The sequence below is a fragment of the Drosophila pseudoobscura genome, chromosome X (assembly GCF_009870125.1).
Source record: "Drosophila pseudoobscura strain MV-25-SWS-2005 chromosome X, UCI_Dpse_MV25, whole genome shotgun sequence".
Classification (NCBI taxonomy): Eukaryota; Metazoa; Arthropoda; class Insecta; order Diptera; family Drosophilidae; genus Drosophila; species Drosophila pseudoobscura.
This window is the reverse complement of record NC_046683.1, coordinates 56,313,756-56,331,638: the sequence shown is the minus strand read 5'-3', so window position 1 is coordinate 56,331,638 and position 17,883 is coordinate 56,313,756. Positions and strand designations below refer to the sequence as shown.

General features: G+C 42.2%; 6 protein-coding genes across 6 annotated transcripts; all 6 read left to right on the top strand.

Moving 5' to 3' along the window:
* The first annotated feature begins 5,741 nt into the window (after positions 1-5,741).
* Positions 5,742-6,457, top strand: LOC6899915 (S-phase kinase-associated protein 1-like). The gene is made up of 2 exons (XM_002135247.3): positions 5,742-5,839; positions 5,902-6,457. Exon 2 carries the CDS (start codon positions 5,920-5,922, stop codon positions 6,364-6,366), a length of 447 nt encoding a protein of 148 aa, XP_002135283.1. The 5' UTR covers positions 5,742-5,839; positions 5,902-5,919; the 3' UTR covers positions 6,367-6,457.
* A 912-nt stretch (positions 6,458-7,369) lies between these two features.
* Positions 7,370-8,078, top strand: LOC6899916 (S-phase kinase-associated protein 1-like). Its single transcript, XM_002135248.3, has 2 exons — positions 7,370-7,459; positions 7,522-8,078. The coding sequence occupies exons 1-2, from the start codon at positions 7,454-7,456 to the stop codon at positions 7,993-7,995; spliced, it is 480 nt and encodes a 159-aa protein (XP_002135284.2). The 5' UTR covers positions 7,370-7,453; the 3' UTR covers positions 7,996-8,078.
* A 507-nt stretch (positions 8,079-8,585) lies between these two features.
* Positions 8,586-9,301, top strand: LOC26533389 (S-phase kinase-associated protein 1-like). The gene is made up of 2 exons (XM_015188045.2): positions 8,586-8,683; positions 8,746-9,301. The coding sequence occupies exon 2, from the start codon at positions 8,764-8,766 to the stop codon at positions 9,208-9,210; it is 447 nt and encodes a 148-aa protein (XP_015043531.1). The 5' UTR covers positions 8,586-8,683; positions 8,746-8,763; the 3' UTR covers positions 9,211-9,301.
* A 902-nt stretch (positions 9,302-10,203) lies between these two features.
* On the top strand, positions 10,204-10,923 carry LOC6899918 (S-phase kinase-associated protein 1-like). The gene is made up of 2 exons (XM_002135250.3): positions 10,204-10,304; positions 10,367-10,923. Exon 2 carries the CDS (start codon positions 10,385-10,387, stop codon positions 10,838-10,840), a length of 456 nt encoding a protein of 151 aa, XP_002135286.2. The 5' UTR covers positions 10,204-10,304; positions 10,367-10,384; the 3' UTR covers positions 10,841-10,923.
* A 153-nt stretch (positions 10,924-11,076) lies between these two features.
* LOC117184612 (uncharacterized) lies at positions 11,077-12,821 on the top strand. The gene is made up of 2 exons (XM_033383024.1): positions 11,077-12,490; positions 12,568-12,821. Exons 1-2 carry the CDS (start codon positions 11,417-11,419, stop codon positions 12,574-12,576), a joined length of 1,083 nt encoding a protein of 360 aa, XP_033238915.1. The 5' UTR covers positions 11,077-11,416; the 3' UTR covers positions 12,577-12,821.
* A 4,174-nt stretch (positions 12,822-16,995) lies between these two features.
* LOC6899917 (S-phase kinase-associated protein 1-like) lies at positions 16,996-17,712 on the top strand. The gene is made up of 2 exons (XM_002135249.3): positions 16,996-17,094; positions 17,157-17,712. Exon 2 carries the CDS (start codon positions 17,175-17,177, stop codon positions 17,619-17,621), a length of 447 nt encoding a protein of 148 aa, XP_002135285.1. The 5' UTR covers positions 16,996-17,094; positions 17,157-17,174; the 3' UTR covers positions 17,622-17,712.
* Positions 17,713-17,883: the final 171 nt, after the last annotated feature.

Below are 17,883 nucleotides of genomic sequence, written 5' to 3'. Positions count from 1 at the left end.
CCGTTGATTTGAATTGTGATTAAAATGCAGCGTATAATTTCTGCACCCTGTCCCCCCGGTCCCTGTGTCTCGAGTCGCTGGCAGCATGTGCGCCGTGACGCGCGTGGGTCCGGGTCCGGGTACGGGTCCGGGTACGGGTACGGGTACGGGTGGGCTCCCAAGAAGTTTTGTGCCTCGTTTCACACTTTGTCTGACGGTGCAGAAATTCCGGAGAAGCACAAGAATGCGGCGACGTTGTGGGAAGTTGAAGAAAAATTGCAAAAACCGCAACTCGTGTCGACTTGATGTTAGAATAATGAAGAGGCAAAACTTTTGCGCAAGGCATGTAATTTTTCGCTGTGACAGCCGGCCGTGGTCCCCCCTCCCCACCCCCACCCCCCGCTCTTACTGTTCCAGCGCCCACCCACCGGAAACGGAAGTTGTCATTCGTTTTGTGCATTTGTTAAAAAGTTACAACTGAAAACAAAACCAAAAACAACTCGCAACGAAACGAAACGAAACAAAAACTGCATGAAAAACTTCTGCTGCAGGATCCTCCTCATTTGCAGCTGCAGTTGCAGTTTTTCGGGTCATTTCCAGTGTAACTGTAACTGTAACTGTAACTATTTCTGTTTTGGTTAGGCCTAACACTTGGAATAATGTCCATCTGTGGAGCCCCCCCACCCCCCCCCCCCCCTGCCGCCTGCCGCCTCTCGCCTCTCAAATAAATCACAGCGGACCGTAGAGCCCACGGCCAGACAGAGCCGTACGGCCGTAGTGGAGTCCGAGAGGCCGCGTTATAAATGCGAACAATGACACAATTGATTGGCCAATTACGTGCGCTTCGGGGTGATTATGACGTTACGTTACGTTAGGCGAGGCACATCAGAGTCCGAATCACGGAAGGGGGCGGCCATCGGCGCGGCAGGGGGTGGTGGTGTGTGGCAGGGTGTACATGTGTGTGTGTGTGTGTGTGTGTGTGAATGTCTGTCATGCCTGGCTAAATTTACACAATTAAATGCGTGAAATTCGTTTGAATAATTGACCAATTTTTCGGTTACTGCGTGGCAATGGGGGGGTGGGGGGAGGGGGGAGCAACACGAGAGGGTGCGAAGCAAAAATTTGTTTTAAAGGTTTACAAGGTTCCGCCATTAAGGAGCGGCGAGATAAAGTCGCCTTAAAGCCAAGTCGAGGATGCGACAGCGGGCCAGAACAGAAAAAAAAAGAACGCCATGAGTTGGCCAACTTTATGGCCAATGGTCGAGAGTCGTGAGCCGAGAGCCGAGAGTCGAGAGAAAGCCGCAGCTAATTTATTTCCAGGCCGGGCCATTTATGCGACACAGCAGCAGGCAAGCGGGCAAGCAGGCAAGCAGGACACGGGTGGAGTCTGGGGGCAGGAGTCTGGGGGCAGGACCAAGCACTTCATTGTGCAGTGGCTCGTTTAAAACGCTGATTCAGTTTCATCATTAACCAGATTAATATGGCATGGCCGGGCCCCTGACAGGGCTCGCCTGTAGCCCGAAACCCGAGCACCCCTTTCGGGTAATGGTAATCGATGCGGATGCGGATGTGGATGTGGATGTGGATGTGGATGCGGAGGGTCATGCCATGGCATGGCATGTTCTAGTCATTGCCCTGCGAAACGAGATGGCCATGTGGTCGTCCATTGCAGGGGCACTTGAAGTTTATCGCTTTGCAGTTTACCGAGCACCACGCGGCGTATGCGCAATATTCGAGGCAATGAATTTTTATGCGCCCCCAGTGCGCCCCGGCTCACGGGGTGGTGGGGGGGTGGGGAACTCTGGGTTTTCGGCTAATTTGTCCAACGCATTGGCCTGCCTAATTGGCCATAGAAATATGCGAGGGGGGGGCGCAGCACAGGGCGGAGATTAGCATTCCATCGCTTCTTCCACAACAATCAAAGGGGGAGGGGGGCGGCACTGACAAGTGGCGGATTATGGGGCATCTGCCTCCCGACGAATCCCCCCACCTGCCACCCACCTTCCCTCCGCACTGATTGCAATTGCAGGATATTTCCGGCTCCCCCTCGCCTCCCCACAGCCCACAGTTTATTTAGTATCTCTGGCAGCAGCAGCAGCAGCCGCGTGGAATTGTGATAATATTTGCCAGGAAAAGTATTTACATTTGACTCAAAAGTTGGTAGCTTCCACCAAGGGGGGCGCCGCGCGGCAGCAGTTCGGGCTTCAACGCAATCACAGTTTTCGACATTTTACGAAATTGTATCGGCGTCGAAGTTTTCTTTGCCGCTTATTTGTTTGTTGTTCTTCCCGGTTCGTATTCGTTTCTCCTTTCTTTACTTTTTTTTTGGTTTTTTTTCTTGTAAGAGAGCCTTACGCGAAATAAGAAAAGTTTTTGGCTTTTATTTAAACAAATTTCTGGCGCAGACATGCGTGGCAATTCTTTTCAAGTTTTCCCGGCAGTTGGAAATACTTCAAATGTTGCAATTCGGATTTGAAAGAGAGCTGGTCGAGAGGGGGATACGTTATCCCAGCGATGCGGCAGGAGGCCATCCCCCAACGCCCCATCAAGTGGTCTAATAGGCCTGAGAGCAGCGGCGGCTCCAACTCGTTAGTCTGGAAAAATATTATCTAATAAGCAGGCCAGACGGCAGGACGGCAGGCCACAAAGGTCTCAACGAGGACGAGGCCGGGAGACATTCTCCGGGCAGACAGAGGGCCACCAATTAAATTTCACCCGCATCAATAATCATGAAAGCAAGAATTGCCGAAAGCCTAGCAAAAAATGTCTCTCTATCTCTCTCTCTGGCATGGATGTACGCGGGAGTATATCCTGCACAAATGCCACATAAAACGAAAGCGCCAAATTAAATGGCAACACGAGGGGGGTGTTGCGGAGGAGGGTGAACGTATAGCCCCTTGTCCGCGGCAGACTTGGAGTCGACAAGCGTGTAAATGATATAAATTCAATTTAATAAAATTGTTAAAATCGCAACGACGAACGGAACGAGCTGTGGAAATGCTTTGCGCGCAGGTGAGCTGAAAATTGCTGTGAAATTTTTAGTGCCCAGGCAGGGTTCCGTCCTCCGTCCTCCGCCCTACGTCCTTCCTGCTTCCTGCTGGTCGGGGATGGAGGAAGTCACTCCCAGGACGAGGACGACGACGACGACGACGACTACAGCGGAAGGCAAAGGCGGAAATACGCGTGAAAATTCCTAGCAATTATTTCACACAAAGTGGAAGAAGTGAGAGTCCTAGATGGAGTCAGAGCCGGAGTCAGAGTCAGAGTCAGAGTCGTTGCTTGTAGCATGTCCTGTCGCCTCATCGTCTGGCTGGTCCTGCTCCTTCATTGTGTTGTCAGTGCTGCCTTCGGGGGTGGGGCTGGTGAAGGGGGCGACCCAGACGGAAGCTCTCGACCAATATAGCTTTGATAGCATTTTAAGCGGCTTGCGTGGGTTTCATTCTCCCGCCTTAATGTCACGATAATCGCATAATTTTCAATCCCCCTGGACACTGGCGCAAAGAGTTTCCATCCGGCAGCCTATTACGCCCCCCATACCCGGACGGACGGGACAGTCTGCCTTCCGCCTTATGGCATATTATTTTTTGTCGAAATTGTCTTATTAAATTGTTTTTGAAAAGCCCGCACGTGACTTTGGCTTTAATTTCCGCTGCGCAGCGACGGATCCCCGGGGCTCATCTGTTGCTCATCGATGGGGAAACCGAATACTCGATTCGTATCTGGAATATATTGTATTCCACAGATAATTAACCTCCGTTGAGTAGTCTCCACTCAAATCTCTCTACAGTGCCATCCAGATCCACATCCACTCCACTATCCAGCGCAATTAGTTGGCCTGCACTCCACTTATCACGCCACAGCCATATGCCACTCGTCCTCCGACGGAAGGACGGAAGGATGGGAGGGGGGGAGGGGCCCTCCCCGACCCCGACCCCGCCACAGCCACAGCCCGACCGCCCTTTGGGCTGCGGTTGTCTTCATGTCTAATTTAGCGACATTTTATTGTACTTTTCACCACAATCGCTTTCCATTGTTGTAATACAATTTTCTTGTCGCATTTTAGCCAAGTTATTCCTATTCTATGGCATTTTATTTTAGTTCATTTCATTTCGGTTCATTGTTGCCTCCCAGCCCCCCCACTCGGCCGCCCTTTGTTGGGCTTAATGTTGGCCGCAAAATGTTGTTTTTCTTTGCTCCGGGGGCCCTCGTGCCGGTCTGGGCTTGTCCGCCTAAAAGCATGTTACATATTCCGAAATGTTTTGTGTCGCTTGCACATTTTCACAAATTTTCGGGTGGGCGTGGCCCTGCAGCGCCCTCTAACCCGGCCCGCCCATAACTCAGCCGCAATAGCGAACTGTGACTGCGGCTTTGTCTGCACTTCTTCTCCACGAGGCGAGCGATGAGGTCGGTCCTTGGGTACGTCCGTCCGCCCGTCCGTCTGTCTGTCCGCTTAAGATAGTGCAAGAGTTATTGGCAAGCCATGTGGAGTACGAGTGTCCTTTGAAGGAGTCGTGCGAGTGTGCGCCGCATATGTTTTATTAAAATGCGCTCACATTTCGCTTTCAATTTGCAGACAATTTTCGACTCCTTTGCATACATTTTGAAGGAAACTCACTGACATGCAACATGCCCCGTGCCCCGTGCTCCGTGCCCCGTACTTTTGCTTTACTTTGGCATAGAGTTTCTTTGGGTTCTTTGGGGAATGTTTTGTGGGCCGCACAATCATTAAAAATGGCAAAGTCTTGGTCTGTGCCCAAGCAATTGTCACAAATCTGGCGACTACTCGTACATTTTGCAGGGCAGGGCAGGGCGGGCCAGGGCAGGGACCATTCTTCAATGGTAATTACAACTTTTTCTGGCAATTAACGCAGAAAAGAGCTCTGAAAAGAGTTCGAAAACTATGTAAAATAAATTACAATGATGCCTCAAGGAGGCAGAGTTCATTAATATTTATAACACAGCAGCAGCACATTCGGATCCATACAAAGGCCTCTCCCATGTGTGTGTGTGTGTGTGTGTGTGTGTGTGTGTGTGTGTGTGTGTGGGGGAGGGGGGGAGGATTGGTTGGAATGAAGAACAAAGCAACCAAATTAATTTAACGCCAACGAGGCCGCAGCCCACCAACAAAAAAAAAGAGAAAGAAAGCAACGAAAGCCTCTGCTCAGCGAAAGAAATCAACTGGGAGCCAGAGATAAAGAAGTGAAATGGAAAAAAACACTAGAGTATCCTTTTTTCACCCGCTAGACGAAAGGGGGGCCACACTTGATTGATTTCATTTTATATACGAAGCGATTTTCCAATTACAAAAGCGCTAAAATCAGCACAAAACCAAAGGCCATCGAACAGTGGGACAAAAGCGGCAGTAATGCCATAAAAAAGGGCTCATTTTAGACGAATACTAGATGGATTCCCAAGGAAATAAAATCAAGCCTTAACCAAAAAAAAAAGCACAAGAAAATTATCGATAAAACAATGATTTCGTGTTTTAATATTTGAGACAAAAGACAGCTACAAAATAAGCGGATTAAAGACTGAAATAAATATATATTAATATATTAATTATTAAATAATTGAAAATATATTATTTCCCCGCGATATTCCGGTTCTGCAGCCGCTTCATCACTCAATAAAAGAATCCCCTTTATGTAAACCAAAATAACAAATTATACACGATACTTTTCAATACATCGCAAGAAAAATCGATACATTGAACAAATATCGAGTAGTCTAGCATCGAGCATCGATACAGTATCGACATTTAACCCAAGCTGCCCATCACTAGTTCACAGCCTGTCACTGAAAAAAAAAAAAAACACGAAAAAGCAAACAGGTTTTTCAAATTTGATAAATTGTGATTTCGGTAAGGTTTAGTGTTTGATTTTGTGTTTTATAAAATAAGTGCACTTCCCACCCGATCTACAGAACAACGAAGCTACCAAAATGCCGACCATTAAACTGCAGTCTTCGAACGGGGAAGACTTCGACGTCGACGTCAGGTTCCTGAAGTGCTCGGGAATCATGAAAGGCTTGCTCGAGGATGGCGACAAGGAGGATAAGAAGAAGGAACCTCTTGTTCTGCCGAAAGTGAATTCGGAAATTTTGCGCTTGGTCCTGATCTGGGCCGAGTACCACAAGGACGACCCCGAGCCGCCTGAAGATGAGGCTGCCTATGGGCGGTCCACCGACGACATCATTCCCTGGGACATCGAGTTTCTCAAGGTGGAGCAGGGCATTGTCATCGAGCTAATGCTGGCCGCCAATTACATGGACATCAAGGGTTTGATGCAACTGACGGCCAAGCACCTGGCCAACATGATCAAGGGCAAAACTCCCGAGCAGATACGTCAGACCTTCCACATCCCTCACTCCCAGGCACCCAAGAAGTAGTGCGCCGCAACAGGGTCGGTGGACACTTCTAGAATAGTTTAATCCATCCGCACACAGACACAATAAAGAAATGCGATTGCGATTGTGAATATTTGAGACAAAAGACAGCTACAAAATAAGCGGATTAAAGACTGAAATAAATATATATTAATATATTAATTATTAAATAATTGAAAATACAATCAGGCAGGCTCCGTTTTTCATTTACTTTTGCGGATTACGTTTTCAGCCAAAACGTTTCGTTTTCGTTTTAAGGTGTTCCATTTTTCACATATTTTTTTTATCGATATGTTACATTTTGAAGTCCGAATTAAATTGGGCGGGAAACAGCTGTGCTCACCCAGATTTTCTGTTGAGCGCATGTTACAAGCACAGTCTGAGCTGTTACATGCACATTTGTGCTGTTATACGCAAAAATTTATTAATTGCCAACGTTCCGATAACCAAATCGGAATGCGTCAGCTGCTTACACCAAAACGAAATTTGTTGTTGCTGTGGCCAATTTTTTCCGAGTCAAATTTTAGGTTGGGTTAAAATAAAATTATTTATAAAGAAAGCACAAGTTAAATTACCCTGATATAGGTATCAAGTTTATGTTAATGCATCAATAAGTCATCTATTTTTTTCCTTTTGCAATTAAGGTTCGTTTTGTTGTATAAAAAGCCGTTTACTTTTCATTTCGTCAACGAAAATGTTTTCGTTTTGAAAACGAAGAAATCTTGCGGAATGGGAAAAAGAGAGCCCCAATTTATGTGATTTCAAAAGTAAATCGGAAAACTTTTGTGAATGTGAAAAACGGAGCCTGGCTGGGGAAATTATTTCCCCGCGATATTCCGGTTCTGAAACCGCATCATCACTCAATAAAAGAATCCCCTTTATGTAAACCAAAATAACAAATTATACACGATACTTTTCAATACATCGCAAGAAAAATCGATACATTGAACAAATATCGAGTAGTCTAGCATCGAGCATCGATACAGTATCGACATTTAACCCAAGCTGCCCATCACTAGTTCACAGCCTGTCACTGGAAAAAAAAAAAACACGAAAAAGCAAAAAGGTTTTTTATATTTGATAAATTGTGATGTCGGTAAGGTTTAGTGTTTGATTTTGTGTTTTATAAAATAAGTGCACTTCCCACCCGATCTACAGAACAACGAAGCTACCAAAATGCCGACCATTAAACTGCAGTCTTCGAACGGGGAAGACTTCGACGTCGACGTCAGGTTCCTGAAGTGCTCGGGAATCATGAAAGGCTTGCTTGAGGATGGCGACAAGGAGGATAAGAAGAAGGAACCTCTTGTTCTGCCGAAAGTGAATTCGGAAATTTTGCGCTTGGTCCTGATCTGGGCCGAGTACCACAAGGACGACCCCGAGCCGCCTGAAGATGAGGCTGCCAATGGGCGGTCCACCGATGACATCATTCCCTGGGACATCGAGTTTCTCGAGAAGGAGCAGCGCAATGTCCTCGAACTAATGATGGCCGCCTATTACATGGACATCATGGGTTTGTTGCAACTGATTGTCCAGCACCTGGCCAACATGACCAAGGTCAAAACTGCCGAGCAGATGCGTCAGATCTTCCACATCCCTCGCTCCGAGATACCGAAGGGGCCCATGAAGTAGTGCGCCGCAGCAGGGCCGGTGGAATCTTCTAGAATAGTTTAATCCATCCGCACACACACACAATAAAGACATGCGATTGTGAATATTTGAGACAAAAGACAGCTACAAAAAAATGGGGATTAAGGACTGAAATAAATATACATTAATTATTAAATAATTGACAATATATTATATCCCCGCGATATTCCGTATACGAATCCCCTTTATGCAAACCAAAATAAGAGACTATAAGCGATACTATTCAATACATCGCTAGAAAAATTGATACATTAAAAGCACAAGAAAATTATCGATAAAACAATGATTTCGTGTTTTAATATTTGAGACAAAAGACAGCTACAAAATAAGCGGATTAAAGACTGAAATAAATATATATTAATATATTAATTATTAAATAATTGAAAATATATTATTTCCCCGCGATATTCCGGTTCTGCAGCCGCTTCATCACTCAATAAAAGAATCCCCTTTATGTAAACCAAAATAACAAATTATACACGATACTTTTCAATACATCGCAAGAAAAATCGATACATTGAACAAATATCGAGTAGTCTAGCATCGAGCATCGATACAGTATCGACATTTAACCCAAGCTGCCCATCACTAGTTCACAGCCTGTCACTGAAAAAAAAAAAAAACACGAAAAAGCAAACAGGTTTTTCAAATTTGATAAATTGTGATTTCGGTAAGGTTTAGTGTTTGATTTTGTGTTTTATAAAATAAGTGCACTTCCCACCCGATCTACAGAACAACGAAGCTACCAAAATGCCGACCATTAAACTGCAGTCTTCGAACGGGGAAGACTTCGACGTCGACGTCAGGTTCCTGAAGTGCTCGGGAATCATGAAAGGCTTGCTCGAGGATGGCGACAAGGAGGATAAGAAGAAGGAACCTCTTGTTCTGCCGAAAGTGAATTCGGAAATTTTGCGCTTGGTCCTGATCTGGGCCGAGTACCACAAGGACGACCCCGAGCCGCCTGAAGATGAGGCTGCCTATGGGCGGTCCACCGACGACATCATTCCCTGGGACATCGAGTTTCTCAAGGTGGAGCAGGGCATTGTCATCGAGCTAATGCTGGCCGCCAATTACATGGACATCAAGGGTTTGATGCAACTGACGGCCAAGCACCTGGCCAACATGATCAAGGGCAAAACTCCCGAGCAGATACGTCAGACCTTCCACATCCCTCACTCCCAGGCACCCAAGAAGTAGTGCGCCGCAACAGGGTCGGTGGACACTTCTAGAATAGTTTAATCCATCCGCACACAGACACAATAAAGAAATGCGATTGCGATTGTGAATATTTGAGACAAAAGACAGCTACAAAATAAGCGGATTAAAGACTGAAATAAATATATATTAATATATTAATTATTAAATAATTGAAAATACAATCAGGCAGGCTCCGTTTTTCATTTACTTTTGCGGATTACGTTTTCAGCCAAAACGTTTCGTTTTCGTTTTAAGGTGTTCCATTTTTCACATATTTTTTTTATCGATAAGTTACATTTTGAAGTCCGAATTAAATTGGGCGGGAAACAGCTGTGCTCACCCAGATTTTCTGTTGAGCGCATGTTACAAGCACAGTCTGAGCTGTTACATGCACATTTGTGCTGTTATACGCAAAAATTTATTAATTGCCAACGTTCCGATAACCAAATCGGAATGCGTCAGCTGCTTACACCAAAACGAAATTTGTTGTTGCTGTGGCCAATTTTTTCCGAGTCAAATTTTAGGTTGGGTTAAAATAAAATTATTTATAAAGAAATCACAAGTTAAATTACCCTGATATAGGTATCAAGTTTATGTTAATGCATCAATAAGTCATCTATTTTTTTCCTTTTGCAATTAAGGTTCGTTTTGTTGTATAAAAAGCCGTTTACTTTTCATTTCGTCAACGAAAATGTTTTCGTTTTGAAAACGAAGAAATCTTGCGGAATGGGAAAAAGAGAGCCCCAATTTATGTGATTTCAAAAGTAAATCGGAAAACTTTTGTGAATGTGAAAAACGGAGCCTGGCTGGGGAAATTATTTCCCCGCGATATTCCGGTTCTGAAACCGCATCATCACTCAATAAAAGAATCCCCTTTATGTAAATCAAAATAACAAATTATACACGATACTTTTCAATACATCGCAAGAAAAATCGATACATTGAACAAATATCGAGTAGTCTAGCATCGAGCATCGATACAGTATCGACATTTAACCCAAGCTGCCCATCACTAGTTCACAGCCTGTCACTGAAAAAAAAAAAAAACACGAAAAAGCAAAAAGGGTTTTCAAATTTGATAAATTGTGATTTCGGTAAGGTTTAGTGTTTGATTTTGTGTTTTATAAAATAAGTGCACTTCCCACCCGATCTACAGAACAACGAAGCTACCAAAATGCCGACCATTAAACTGCAGTCTTCGAACGGGGAAGACTTCGACGTCGACGTCAGGTTCCTGAAGTGCTCGGGAATCATGAAAGGCTTGCTCGAGGATGGCGACAAGGAGGATAAGAAGAAGGAACCTCTTGTTCTGCCGAAAGTGAATTCGGAAATTTTGCGCTTGGTCCTGATCTGGGCCGAGTACCACAAGGACGACCCCGAGCCGCCTGAAGATGAGGCTGCCAATGGGCGGTCCACCGATGACATCATTCCCTGGGACATCGAGTTTCTCGAGAAGGAGCAGCGCAATGTCCTCGAACTAATGATGGCCGCCTATTACATGGACATCATGGGTTTGTTGCAACTGATTGTCCAGCACCTGGCCAACATGACCAAGGTCAAAACTGCCGAGCAGATGCGTCAGATCTTCCACATCCCTCGCTCCGAGATACCGAAGGGGCCCATGAAGTAGTGCGCCGCAGCAGGGCCGGTGGAATCTTCTAGAATAGTTTAATCCATCCGCACACACACACAATAAAGACATGCGATTGTGAATATTTGAGACAAAAGACAGCTACAAAAAAATGGGGATTAAGGACTGAAATAAATATACATTAATTATTATGTTAGGTTGTTTTAGTATTATAACCCTACATTTGTATTTACCTTGCTGCTAGCTTATAATTATTAGTGTTAATCTACAATTGTATTTACTATTAACGTTGTACGAAATATCGTAAGTATCCGAATAAGTATCGATATGAATAATCATCCGATAGTTCTAGTTCTGCGAACTAGAACTATGCGAGAACTAGATCGGAATAGAACCAGAGATCGGAGCTGGATTCAATGAGGACTTTTGCGGTATCAACAGGACAGAGTGGTTGGTAAAGAATTAAGTAAAATAAAATCATAAAAAGTACGAAACATCCGTGTACTTTCTGCGCCAATAACTTCAGAAGTGGGATAGTAGCCCTTTAACGAATCTGCCTACATAAGTATTTGTCTACTGGCATCCCCGACAACGAGTATTTTCCACATTTTATAAATGGCTGAGGAAACCATGGCAAACATTGACAAAGAAAAAATTGTAGAGTGGTTGCTGGAGAAAGAGATCATTTTTCCAGCCAGAGCAACACTAAGGCAACTTCGCAAGCTTGCCATAAGTGGTGGAATGGATGAAGTTTCTGAAAGTCTGGTGAATAAATCGGATATTGAATCGGAGGAGAAAGTGTCTGAAAATGAGCAGATCGACGATATGAAAGAAGAAGAATTACTTGACGCCGCAATAAGGGTTGCTGAGAAAAAGAAGAAACTGGCTGCTTTAATGGTAATGGACAACCATGTGACCGATGACATCCGAATGGTCAAGCAACTGATTGCCCCTTTTTCTGCCAGTGAAAATGATGAAGCCTCTGAATGGGTCTTGAATTTTGAACGGATTTGCGGAGGCGTGAACGAAAGCAGCAATTTTAAGCTTCGTTGTGTGCGCATGTTGATGAAGGCGGGAACAGAGGCGGACTTGTTCATGCGTGTCGACAAATCAAAGACTTACGACGAGTTTAAAGGAAACTTCCTAAAAACTTTTGGCCGCAGCAATTCAACTGCCGACGTGGTACTCCTGCTGAAGGAAACCTTTTTCAACCCGGAGAAAAACTCCGTAATGGGATATATTCTTCGCATGGAAGAAATTGCTATGCGTGCCGACATCGAAGAGAAATTGACAGTGCAGTTCATCATTGATGGTTTTCGTGATCGATCTTCCAGTATCGCCTTATTGTATTCAGCGTCGACCATCGGAAAACTTAAGGAGCTAGCTCGACAATACGAGGCTTTGAGGAAGAGTACCCAGACGAATTTTAGGCGCACTGGGATGACTGCTTCCGGAAATGACCGGAGCCAGGCGCGCTGCTATAATTGTTCAGCACATGGCCATTATGCTTCATCGTGTCCCGCACCTAAGCGGGAGAAGGGATCGTGTTTCCAGTGTGGATCCATGCAGCACCAGGTGAAGGATTGCCAACAGAAGCCTATGTCAGCCCAGCGATCCGTGGGTACAGCCAGCAACCCGCCGATGGACGACAGAGAGGAGAACAATATTTTTGTTCCTATTGTTAATCAGGTAGGGGTATATTTTTACACTGATATAAAACGCAGGTATCAAATTAAATTTCTTTCTGGCATGTTGGACACCGGTAGCGCTATTAATTTGATGCAGCGCTCGGCGATACCTTATGAAAATTTTGATGGTGTACTAAGACCGACAGAGTATTTTGGAGTTAACGGTTCGAGAATAAGCATTTTTGGAAAAATAATTGTCAATTTAGTTTTTCATAACATTGAAAAAGAACTTATATTTTTCGTTGTACCAAACAACTATATTTCGTATAATGTCCTTCTGGGGCGCAGTTTCCTTGAAAATTATGGAATAAAATTAATTTTTGAAAATGAAATTGAAAATAGAGTATTAGTGAACAATGACTTAGATGAAAATAGAGTATTAGTGAACAGTGACTTAGATGAAAATAGAGTATTAGTGAACAATGACTTAGATGAAAATAGAGTATTAGTGAACAGTGACTTAGATGAAAATAGAGTATTAGTGAACAGTGACTTAGATGAAAATAGAGTATTAGTGAACAGTGACTTAGATGAAAATAGAGTATTAGTGAACAGTGACTTAGATGAAAATAGAATATTAGTGAACAGTGACTTAGATGAAAATAGAGTATTAGTGAACAGTGACTTAGATGAAAATAGAGTATTAGTGAACATTGAGAGCGACCAAATTGAAAATGTAGTATTGACAAATAGAGACAGTGAGATGATGTTATCAGATATCAATAATAATGGATTATTGAAGGATGAAAATTATGAGAATAAGATTAGTGTCCAATTGAATTGTAATAACATTGACCTTTTATTGAAAGATAACGAGCAAAAGCATATGGCAGGTGAATCATTAGAAAGAACCAACTTAGATATACCGTATATATAGTATTGAAATAACAAAAGAAGAGGACAGCTATAATATCGACCCAAAGCGAACTGATAAAGAACGTAGTAAATTCATGGAATTGATAAAACTTAACTATTCAGACTTAACTAACATTCCAGCAATTCAACATAACTATGAAATGAACCTCAAACTTAAATCAGAAGAACCTGTACGCACTGTTCCGAGAAGACTTTCATATCAGGAGAAGAAAGAAGTAGATACCCAAATAGATGAACTATTGAAAAAAGGCTTCATAAGAGAAAGTAAATCGCCTTACAGCTCTGCAATAGTATTAGTTAAGAAAAAATCAGGGGAAAAAAGAATGTGTGTAGATTACAAACAGCTTAATAAGATTTGCATTCGTGATGGATATCCATTGCCACTAATAGACGACTGCTTAGAGAGATTAGAAGGGAACACAATTTTTACACTTTTAGATTTGAAACACAGTTATCACCAAGTAAAAGTAGCAGAAAGTTCAGTGCAGTATACAGCATTTGTCATACCTAGCGGACAATATGAATACACAAGAATGCCTTTTGGGCTTATGAATGCACCAGCAGTATTTATGAGATTTATTAATTTCATTTTACAACCATTAATTCGCGAAGGTAATGTAGTAGTTTACATGGACGATATCGCTATAGGTTCCAAGTCGTTGAACGAACATCTTATAACAGTAGGTAGAGTTTTAAGAATTCTCGCAGAATATCGACTAGAAATTAAGGTTAGTAAATGTCAATTTGGTTATGAAAGTATTGAGTTCTTGGGATATACCCTTTCTGGTAAGGGAATAAGCCCAAACTGTGAACACACAGCAACCATTAAGCATCTGCCATTGCCAAAAGATCGCCATGAAATGCAAAAGGTTTTGGGATTATTCTCTTATTTTAGGCGTTTCATTCCTGCTTACTCAAGAATAGCAAAACCATTACAAGAACTTACAAAACCTGGAACTAAGTTTGAGCTTCAAGACAAATGCATACAAATTTTTGAATATCTTCGAGAAAAACTGATTTCGTCACCAGTATTAGCTCTGTATAATCCAAATCGAGAAACAGAATTGCATTGTGATGCAAGTAGTGAAGGTTTTGGTGGAATTTTGTTGCAGAAACAAGATGACAATAAGTTTCACCCAACAGCATATTTTTCACAGAGAGCGACAAAACTAGAGGCAAGATACGAAAGTTTCAAGCTGGAAACGTTAGCTGTGATCTATTCATTGAGGAAATTTCGAATTTATTTAGAAGGGATTCCGTTTAGAATTATAACAGATTGTAACTCAGTAGTTTTATGTTTAGGAAAGGGACGTCTTCATTCAAATATCGCCAGATGGGCCATAGAGCTAGCAAATTATAATTACACTTTAAAACATCGTAGTGGAAAATATATGTCCCATGTGGACACCTTAAGTAGATATCCTTCAGCGCTTAATCAAGATTTTGAATATGAACCAATAGTGACAATTCATGAAAGTGATAACAAAGACCGAATAGTTTCCGTGATTGAGTGTGACGACATTAATCTTCAGCTTCAGATAACACAAAACAGGGACAACCATATAGGAAAATTAAAAGAACAATTGGAGCATGGACCTGTTAAGAAATTTTCATTGAGCGATGGAATTGTTTATAAAATAGGTGAGAACGACGTTGAGCTGTTTTATGTCCCAGCTGAAATGGAAACGCAAATAATCAGAAGAGTTCACGAAAACTTATGTCACTTAGGAACTGAGAAATGTATGAAAGAAATCTTAAGACATTATTGGTTCCCGAATATGAGATCTAAAATCGATTTGTTTATAGGAAATTGTTTAAATTGTATCATGTTTTCAGTCCCCACACATGCGAACAATCGAACACTTCACAATATTCCTAAGCGACCAATCCCATTCGACACCTTACACGTAGACCATTTTGGACCACTTCCCGCTGTTATATCAAAGAAGAAGCATGTATTAGTTATCATTGACGCCTTTACGAAATTTGTAAAATTGTTTTCTGTAAATACGACAAGCACTAAAGAAGTCAACACATGTTTTTCAAAGTATTTTCAATTTTATAGTCGTCCACGTAGAATTATTAGCGATAGAGGAACGTGTTTTACATCATTAGAATTTAGTAAATTTTTGTTAGAAAATAATATAGAGCACGTGAAAGTGGCAACTGCTTCACCCCAAGCGAATGGTCAGGTAGAACGGGTTAACAGAACTATGAAAGCTATGCTCGCCAAAATAACTGAGCCAATAAATCACGAGGATTGGAGCAAACTTTTAATAAAGGCTGAATATGCAATTAATAACTCAGTCCATTCGACCACGAAAGAATTGCCTTCAGTGTTGTTATTCGGAGTCCAACAGAGGGGTTGTAATATTGACGCGTTAACAGAATACTTAGATGATAAACAAGACCGAACTCAAAGCGATTTAGAATCAGTACGTAAGAAATCTTTGGATAAAATCGAGCATTGTCAGCAGAAGAGTGAAGAGTATTTTGAAAGGAATCACAAAAATCATATTGAGTTCTTGGAAGGCGATTTCGTTGTAATGAGAAACATTGACACCACAATAGGTACAAATAAAAAATTTGTTCCGAAGTACAGGGGTCCGTACATCATCAAGAAGGTATTGCCGAACGACAGATATGTGTTAAATGACATTGAAAACTGCCAAATAAGCCAAATCCCGTATGAGGGCATTATAGAGGCATGCCGATTAAGGAAATGGGCAGATTGGCGTAATCAGTGTGAAAGTGACCCCTACTTAAATAGTTAACAAAATATATATATACACATATAATTAAAATTACTCTTAATTACATATTTACGATCGAGGGCGATCTAATTGTCAGGATGGCCGAGCTGTTAGGTTGTTTTAGTATTATAACCCTACATTTGTATTTACCTTGCTGCTAGCTTATAATTATTAGTGTTAATCTACAATTGTATTTACTATTAACGTTGTACGAAATATCGTAAGTATCCGAATAAGTATCGATATGAATAATCATCCGATAGTTCTAGTTCTGCGAACTAGAACTATGCGAGAACTAGATCGGAATAGAACCAGAGATCGGAGCTGGATTCAATGAGGACTTTTGCGGTATCAACAGGACAGAGTGGTTGGTAAAGAATTAAGTAAAATAAAATCATAAAAAGTACGAAACATCCGTGTACTTTCTGCGCCAATAATTAAATAATTGACAATATATTATATCCCCGCGATATTCCGTATACGAATCCCCTTTATGCAAACCAAAATAAGAGACTATAAGCGATACTATTCAATACATCGCTAGAAAAATTGATACATTAAAAGCACAAGAAAATTATCGATAAAACAATGATTTCGTGTTTTAATATTTGAGACAAAAGACAGCTACAAAATAAGCGGATTAAAGACTGAAATAAATATATATTAATATATTAATTATTAAATAATTGAAAATATATTATTTCCCCGCGATATTCCGGTTCTGCAGCCGCTTCATCACTCAATAAAAGAATCCCCTTTATGTAAACCAAAATAACAAATTATACACGATACTTTTCAATACATCGCAAGAAAAATCGATACATTGAACAAATATCGAGTAGTCTAGCATCGAGCATCGATACAGTATCGACATTTAACCCAAGCTGCCCATCACTAGTTCACAGCCTGTCACTGAAAAAAAAAAAAAACACGAAAAAGCAAACAGGTTTTTCAAATTTGATAAATTGTGATTTCGGTAAGGTTTAGTGTTTGATTTTGTGTTTTATAAAATAAGTGCACTTCCCACCCGATCTACAGAACAACGAAGCTACCAAAATGCCGACCATTAAACTGCAGTCTTCGAACGGGGAAGACTTCGACGTCGACGTCAGGTTCCTGAAGTGCTCGGGAATCATGAAAGGCTTGCTCGAGGATGGCGACAAGGAGGATAAGAAGAAGGAACCTCTTGTTCTGCCGAAAGTGAATTCGGAAATTTTGCGCTTGGTCCTGATTTGGGCCGAGTACCACAAGGACGACCCCGAGCCGCCTGAAGATGAGGCTGCCTATGGGCGGTCCACCGACGACATCATTCCCTGGGACATCGAGTTTCTCAAGGTGGAGCAGGGCATTGTCATCGAGCTAATGCTGGCCGCCAATTACATGGACATCAAGGGTTTGATGCAACTGACGGCCAAGCACCTGGCCAACATGATCAAGGGCAAAACTCCCGAGCAGATACGTCAGACCTTCCACATCCCTCACTCCCAGGCACCCAAGAAGTAGTGCGCCGCAACAGGGTCGGTGGACACTTCTAGAATAGTTTAATCCATCCGCACACAGACACAATAAAGAAATGCGATTGCGATTGTGAATATTTGAGACAAAAGACAGCTACAAAATAAGCGGATTAAAGACTGAAATAAATATATATTAATATATTAATTATTAAATAATTGAAAATACAATCAGGCAGGCTCCGTTTTTCATTTACTTTTGCGGATTACGTTTTCAGCCAAAACGTTTCGTTTTCGTTTTAAGGTGTTCC